This window comes from Nematolebias whitei, chromosome 18 (genome assembly GCF_014905685.2).
Source record: "Nematolebias whitei isolate Nwh7 chromosome 18, NemWhi1, whole genome shotgun sequence".
Taxonomy (NCBI): Eukaryota; Metazoa; Chordata; class Actinopteri; order Cyprinodontiformes; family Rivulidae; genus Nematolebias; species Nematolebias whitei.
The window spans coordinates 29,834,110-29,842,129 of NC_056515.1; the positions used below are offsets into that span (position 1 = coordinate 29,834,110).

General features: G+C 37.3%; 1 protein-coding gene across 1 annotated transcript; it reads left to right on the top strand.

The window, feature by feature from the left end:
- Positions 1 to 992: 992 nt before the first annotated feature.
- Positions 993 to 6,795, top strand: kyat1 (kynurenine aminotransferase 1). Its single transcript, XM_037692363.1, has 14 exons — positions 993 to 1,143; positions 1,289 to 1,455; positions 1,525 to 1,583; positions 3,442 to 3,589; positions 3,727 to 3,876; positions 3,952 to 4,038; positions 4,118 to 4,240; positions 4,322 to 4,442; positions 4,520 to 4,596; positions 4,664 to 4,753; positions 5,975 to 6,161; positions 6,255 to 6,331; positions 6,399 to 6,485; positions 6,558 to 6,795. Exons 2-14 carry the CDS (start codon positions 1,381 to 1,383, stop codon positions 6,615 to 6,617), a joined length of 1,341 nt encoding a protein of 446 aa, XP_037548291.1. The 5' UTR covers positions 993 to 1,143; positions 1,289 to 1,380; the 3' UTR covers positions 6,618 to 6,795.
- Positions 6,796 to 8,020: the final 1,225 nt, after the last annotated feature.

An 8,020-nucleotide genomic window follows, 5' to 3' on the forward strand; every position in this document is an offset into this window, starting at 1 on the left:
ATGGGAAAGAAACTGTACAATAGGTCTTTGAGTATTCTGCTTATTGCATTTGTTAATGCTAATTTATGATATTTATCTAATTTTTTGTCTGTACAAAAGTAATATTTTACCAGTCTGATGTGTCAAATAAAGATTTTGAGAAAGGCAAGCAAAAAAAAAAAAAGAATTTGCTCTTTTAATATTCTTGCATAAATGTTGGTTTCTGTTGTTTTTGTTGTTTTTTTGCATTTTCCCCCAGTGCTTTTTCTCAACAGCTGTTTTAATGACGAGATTAAAAAACAAAATCTGATACTTTCTATGATTGCATCAAATAATAAGTGTTTTATTTCTTCCCAAAAATGTTTATAGCAATTAGCAGTTAAACCATCTGGACTAGGCGAACGATTAGATGCATTTTTTAATACCAACCAACCTGTTGCTCTCATGACTTGACTTTAATTGTGCAGTCTTTTATGTCTTCTGAATTAAGTTGTGTCGTTTTTGCCACAGAGGCTAGCATAGCACTATGTTGCTTTATTTGTGAACAAAGGTCATCCATGCGGTCATCGAGCAAGTCGTTGCCCGAGTTGATTAATTGGCACTAAAATGTCTTTATTCAACGAGTTACAATCATTTTCTTCGTTTGTATCTTTAGACTTTTTCTCGTTTTTTTTTTCTAGTGTTCAATGCAAGTAGGTATCTCTGCAGACAAATTCGGAAGGCGTATCTGGGCGATCATATCTGATTGGACTATAGGAAAGTGGGCGTATCTGGGCGTCATATCTGATTGGACTATATGAAAATGGGCGTGTCTGGCCGGCCACATCTGATTGGTTACCCATAGCCAATCAGTGTTCACCGCCCCACAAACGCCTATTAAAAACTGTTAGCCAATCAGTGTTCGCCGCCCACAAACCATTAAAAACTGTTAGCCAATCAGTGTTCGCCGTCCACAAACGCCTATTCGCCAGAAATGCCCACTTTTGGTCTGCAGAGAACCCCTTCTCGTTCAATGGCGTCAGTTGGGACAGCCCCTCTTAGCAGGGGAGCTAGCATCCTGCATTAGCATAGCATAGTCATGCCCCGCTGCTTTTTCTGTTTGTCAAACCTGGAGAGATTTGACCCCAGGAGGGTTCTTAGAGCTGCTTTAACTCTGGATGCCGGGTGAGTATACTTCCGTCAGGAGATATAACACTTAGGTAAAAACAAATCAGGCGCAGCTTCAGTATAAAGCGACTGCTCCGCCATGTAAACAAGGAGATTGAAGTGGAGTTGTGGGACTCTGACACAACCTCTTTCGTTATTGTAGCAGGAAAAAGGACCTCAGCGACTAACCTCTAGATTCAGAGACGTTTTTTTTTTAAACCCCGTTCTCCAATTTGTGATTATGCTCATCTATTTATGGGACTAATCGGGAATCTGGTTGGAAAAGTATCTGTAATCCGTCATAGTTTAATAATAGGAAACCAATACAAGGTGAGTACAGCTGTACTGAACTGAAAAGAATTAGTATTGTTTCTCTCAAAATATGTTTTAATTTTTCAGATAATCATGTCCAGACGACTTCACGCAAACAGAACTGTTGGCGTTGATAAAAATGTTTGGTAAGTGGAGATTTAGGAGGATTACGTCATTCATTCAGAAACTAATGTATTGACGAAGACAAAGTAATTTTTAATTCAAGTCAGGACTTTACGTCTCAAAAGGTTTGTATATGTGTACTGAAGAGGCTGAGCTCAGTCTATAAGAACTGTTTGATTGCAGGAGAACTGGGAGAGGACCAGAAAGAGACCAAAGTCCTTATTCTTGTGAGTGGTGAAACATTTGCAGTAAAATCCTCATCATCGTGACAACAAGAATAGTCTGAGATTATTTTATGTTCCTCAGTGTTTTCCCCTTTGGGTTTGGATTGTTCAAAGCTTAAGGTTCATTTGGACCAAATGCTTTGGTGTGTGATTAATTTTATGCAGTTACGTGTGAAAATATCTGAACATTTTTTTCTTATTTCATGTGATTAATAAAACACAAAACATCTTCAAGTTATATTTACGTAAATCCAAGCCTTTTTTTTTAAATAAATAATTCTTTAAGCTTTAAAAAGTTCCTTTCATCATACAGTACGTTGCATATCTGCTTCTATCTCCCACACCTCTAATCAGCAGTGTGTGTTTTTAAAGGAGTCACATTGTCCACATTACACTTTTTAAAGGTTGTTTTTAATTCAATAGATTTAATTTAACTTGACTGCATTTAATTGTCAAAAGCGCATTTAACAAGACATGATTAATGATTAATGTAGCTGTGATATAACTCACCAGTTCCTTTTAATATTTAACTTTCTGTTATGCTTTACTGTAAAAAATATGGCAGTGCTAGAGTTTAAAGGGATACTTCAGACATTTTTGAATGGAGTTCTGTAGATTGTTTATGAAAAATTAATATCTTACCTGTTCTAGAAAGCTTTTTGAACAACCCAAGTTTGGAGAAATGGGGTTTAATGGTGCTGGTCAGGGTTATTAAGAATAGCTTCCGACGCAGTATGTGACATCAACAAATACCCGGATTTCAGGCAAACAAAACTTTTGAGTACATTTCAATTATTGCTGTAGGCGTCGTTTGCGCTAATTACAAACAAAAAAGTATCTTGGAAGCAGTGTTGCTTCGGGACTTGCAATATTGACGCTTGATTTGCGGACAAGTCACATATTCACATTATTTGGTTCTTGCCATTTCCAAAGCAATCTCACACCAGCAACTCAAGTCCCCGAACGAGCGTGTCCATCCATCCATTTTGTTTTATCTGCTTTTTTCCTTTTGTTTCAGAAACTAACAGAAGCACTGAATGTCTTTTTCAACCCGCCCATCCTAATTTGTCTCTTTTAGGTGCTTAATTCAGCTTCCTGGTCATGTGGTCATTTGACTTAAAAGCTTATAACCATATGAGCTAAAACATTTTCACTTTTGAAAAACAGAGTGAAAGAACCCATCACTAACACCTGCTAATACCTGCTAACAAGTAAAATAAAAGGAGAGGCTGGCAAAATCATCTTTCGTCCTGCCGCTGAAAGCCTGTGCGGTACATAACGAATCAATGGCGTGCATCATACTGCACTGCTCGGCCCCTGCATTGTAGCCAGAGCTTGAGCTGTGCATTGCTGTATCCTTAAGTTGATTTTGGCTGTGAGAACGTTGTTTTTGTTTAAGTTTACATGGACAAAAGTATTGACAGTGGCCATTGTGCATGCAGTCTGCTGCTTTGTTTGTCTGACATCCAGGACTTTTGGGGATTCCCCACAATTCATACTATTCCAAACCAAGGTTGTTCAAAGAACTTTCTATAACAAGTAAGATAGTATTTGTTCATATCCTTCCTACTTGTATCCATTTAATAGTGTGGAAAATGTGCATTTAAGTATAATAAGATGTCTAAAAATGCATTGTCTGGCCTGTTTGTGCCAACAGGGTTGAGTTCACACAGCTAGCTGCAGACTACAAGGCAGTGAACCTGGGTCAGGGCTTCCCTGACTTCTCTCCTCCACAGTTCATTCAGGATGCTTTCTGTAAAGCTGTGAGCGGAGGACCCTCAATGCACCAGTATACTAGAGCTTTTGTAGGTGACGCGTCACAGCACAAATCTTTTGTTTTATAAATGTAAAACTAAAGCTTTTTTGTTGTTGTTGTTTTTTCTTTATGAATAATGTGTTGAAAGAACAAGTGTCACTTTAGTTTTTTTGTCCCCCCCACCAGGGTCATCCTCGTCTCGTAAAAAGCCTCGCCAAATTTTTCAGCAACATCATGGGGCAGGAGATTGATCCGTTCGAAGACATCTTGGTGACAGTTGGAGCATATCAGGCCCTCTTCTGTGCATTTCAGGCTCTGATTGATGATGGCGATGAGGCAAGTCAGCTGAGAGCTGTGGGAGGATGTTTGACTATTAGCTAAAACTGAGCTGACAGTAAAATGTTCTTCCAGGTCATAATCGTTGAGCCGTTCTTTGACTGCTACCAGCCGATGGTGCTGATGGCTGGAGGGAATGCAGTGTATGTTCCTCTGAGACCAGTAAGCGGTTCACCATTCTTCTTCTTTTCCAACCTTCTGTTTGATGAGATAAAAAAACGTTTTGCTGGTTTGTTAACAGAAAGAGGGCAGCACCGTCCTGTCGAGTGGAGACTGGGTTCTTTCTGCTGAGGAACTGTCCAGTAAAATCACTCCCCACACTAAAGCCATTGTCATTAACACTCCCAACAACCCTTTAGGCAAGGTAAGCTCAAAGACTTTGTGCTCACATTTTGCTCATTAATTTTCATTAAGTGAAGTTTGGGACACAAACGTGCATTTGCAGGTTTACCAGCTGGAGGAGCTCCAGATGATCGCCGATTTGTGTCTTAAACACGATCTGCTGTGCTTCAGCGATGAAGTGTACGAGTGGCTCACCTACGACGGAGCCAAACACATAAAGATCGGTGAGCCACAGCTCAGCAGGATGTACCTGTAAACCTGCGGGGGCAGACTTCATTAATAGTTTTTGTGTTATTGGCAGCCAGTCTTCCTGGGATGTGGGAACGGACCGTAACAGTCGGCAGCGCCGGGAAAACCTTTAGTGCTACTGGCTGGAAGGTAAAACACAAAACTGACATGTTGCCTCTCTTGTTTATTTATTTGTTTTATGTTTTGTTGTTTTCAGGTTGGCTGGGCCATAAGTTCTGGACATATTGTCAAACACATGAAAATCGTCCATCAGAACTCCGTTTACCACTGTGCAACAGCAGCTCAGGTACGATCAACCACGACTCCCAGTCCCTTATCCAGTTAGTCACCCCAAAGCTCCAGTGTGCAGGATTTAGTGAAGATTTGTGGTTTACCTGTAAAGAACGTCTGCTAATATATCAGAGTCAGAGTCAGAGTTTCTTTATTGTCATTCACACCTCATGTGGTACATGTGGTGGAGCGAAATTATGTACACAGGGTCCCAGTTACATCCAACAATAAAATGTATAAGAAAATGTATAAGCTCAAATATCCACTGAATGTTGCACACTGGAACTGAAATACATTTGGTTCTGAGTTTTAAACCGTTTTAGCGGTGCTGTGGAGTTCTGACCACAACTTTAAAATATTCAGCAAATCAAAATAAAGTTTAGACCACCTCCTTACTTTAGTTTCAGGTTCTGATACTTTAAAAAGTAGTCTAGTTCTTCAGTGAAAATTTAAATAAGGAGAGAAAAAAAATCAGTATGTTAAAGGGATAGTTCAAATCTTTTCATGAGTAGTTCATCAATCCAGTCAGAATTAAGCTATTTCGCTAAAACTAAGTCATCAAAAGAGCGATCTACTACATATATTAATTGTAAGAGAAACCGTTTTTATTTGTTTTAATTAGTAAAAATAAAATATGGTCATGTTTTACATTTAAAAAACTTGTATTATTGGAAAATGTTCACTGTCTTTGAAGAGTTATAACACTTTGTAAATTATTGTAAAAGAGACATGTTTCATCCATCAGAATCAGAAAACGGTTAATGAAATGTAAAATCTAACGTGTTTTAAAAGTTTTCTTTTCATTTAGAAATCATTACATCTATTTAATATGTTTATGTATCTATTGATGTCTGCAGTAAAATAAATGGTTACATTAGTGTGTGTGTTAGTTTTCTGCTGATGGATCACAGAAGAATGTGTGGCAAATATCCATATTTGAAAGCCAATCATTCACTTTTTTATGCTTAATCCTGGGAAATTATTACAGTTGTGGAATTACAAAATATAAATGATGCAAAATGTAAGGTCCTGAAAAATATATTTCTGTATTTTTATTCATTTGTGCTTTTTGATACACACAGGAATGCCCCATTAGGCTGGAAAATGTTTGTTTTGTGTTGCTCTTTTCACGTTTTCTCCTTTGTCCAGTCATCATTTGTAGATTTAGCTTTGATTAAACCTTTTAAATTCTTCTAGAGCCATTTATGTCCATCTCACTCCTCCTTCTGCTCCTCAGGAGGCCGTAGCTGCTGGCTTTGAGAGGGAGTACGAGCTTTTCGGGACTCCAGAGAGCTACTTCCAGCAGCTTCCCGCCATGCTGCACCACAAGAGACAGAAGCTGGCCTCGTGCCTGCTGAGCGTTGGCCTGCAGCCCATCATGCCTGAGGGAGGATATTTTATGATCACAGACATCTCCTCCGTCAGTATGTGACAACAAATACTGAGCCGGATGTTTCTGAAATCCATTGTCATCTTGGTTGGGTTGATTTATGCTTTAATGTTTTAATTTATAACAGAAGTGGACCTGAATGATGAGAGCACCAAGGATGAATCGTACGACTTTAGATTTGTCAAATGGCTGATTAAAGAAAAGGTAAAGATTAGTTTGTCAGAAGATATATTTTTCCCCCCAAACATTAATTCTTTTCTTCTTATTCCAGGGTTTAGCGACAATCCCAGTCTCGGCTTTCTTTAGTCCAGAGCACAGCAAGGAGTTTGACAAATACATCCGCTTCTGTTTTGTTAAGGTGAAAAAAGAAATAAAGTCCCGCTTTGCTCCTCTTTTCTCAATCACAGTGTCTTTTGTTATCTCCTAACAGGAGGACTCCACCCTGGACGCAGCGGAGGACATTCTGAGAAAATGGAGTCAAAAGAAGTAAAACAAGCCATCTATTATTATTTGACCCATCAAACTAACTTCTTCATCCTCCTCAGGAAAATCATCAAGACTATTCAGTGTTTTTTTTTTTTTGTTTATCCCCAGTATTAGAATATCATATTATATACTTGAAATAATTATATATTGATGGTAGGAATAATTGTCTTGCCTCAAAATGTGCAAAAGGTTTAATAAAGCTTTTTAGGAAACCATTCATCTGTGTTTTTTTGTTCTCATCATCATCTCATTCTTCTAAAATCTCATTTTAAAAGGCCTTGTTACAGGCTATGTATAAAAACTATTAAAAGTTTCTTGTGTTTTGTGAATAATGAAACAAAAATGTATAAATATATTTGGATTCTGCTTGTCGGTAAACAATTACTGGAAGAATAAAAATTTTAATAATATACTAAGTTTGAGTATAAGTCAAATTGGGTGACTGCCAGATAAACTCAGCTTGTTCTTTTGAGTGTGAACTTAGTGTTTAAATCAATAATTAAGAAAGAAAATGTTTTTTATTTATAATTTTTTTTTCCAATTCATCTCCGGAAAGAAAACAGAAATTATTGTCAAGAACATAAAGCAGTTGCCCTTTTGTGTTTGTATCTGTCTGTATTCAGTCACTTGGAAGTATTCAAAGCATAACATTCAGTAAATGGCATGCTTTTTCATAGATTTACTAAAATCATATTTAGGTCTTACTCTTCAAAGGTTTTCCTGTAAATAAAGCAAAAGAGTTAAAATAGAATTGTAGTTTTTGCATTTATCTTTTTTCTTTTTTTAAATCTTAACATTAAAATCAGTCTGTTGACTTGTTTTGATAATAGTGAAAAAAAATTATATATTTTTTTTTTCCTCTATTAATCATAGTAATTAACCATGGTTGTCATTCAATGGTCGAAATGACGGGTATGTTGGGTTGATCGACTTTTATTTTGAAGTCGGATTATGAATCCGGAAGTACATGAACCTCGTTTTGTTGCAAAGGAGACGGTGCAGTGTCAAAACTAAACGTGTTATCTCAGGCAGGAGATATTAAGCTTTTGTGATCATTAAAGTGCATTTATTAAGGAAAAGTTAAACTGAGACAATTTTGCTATAATGCCAAGCAAACAAATCGTTCATCTTGTTAAATTCTGTAAAATTGTTCTTGCTTTGATTTTACTTTTTATTGTCTGTTCGAAATAAACAAAATTACAAGCCGTAATCGATATTTGGCCGCCTGTAAATCGATCTTGACCGCCCGGCGTTTATAACCATTATTAAGGAGATTATTCAGCATTTATTAAGGAAAAGTTAATCAGAGACACACGTTTGCTATAATGTCGAGAAAACAAATAAATGTTTTTAGGTGTTAATTTTGTTAAATTTCGAAAAACTGCAACAGCGAGTCCTCCCGTGCGC

What these genes read in the sequence shown, in the direction of transcription:
- kyat1 (XM_037692363.1), top strand. Translation starts at nt 1,381, where the DNA reads ATGGGACTAATCGGGAATCTGGTTGGAAAAGTATCTGTAATCCGTCAT. An exon ending in TAATAGGAAACCAATACAAG is followed by an intron (nt 1,456 to 1,524) that starts GTGAGTACAGCT and finishes TTAATTTTTCAG; the next exon opens with ATAATCATGTCCAGACGACT. An exon ending in CCAACAACCCTTTAGGCAAG is followed by an intron (nt 4,241 to 4,321) that starts GTAAGCTCAAAG and finishes GTGCATTTGCAG; the next exon opens with GTTTACCAGCTGGAGGAGCT.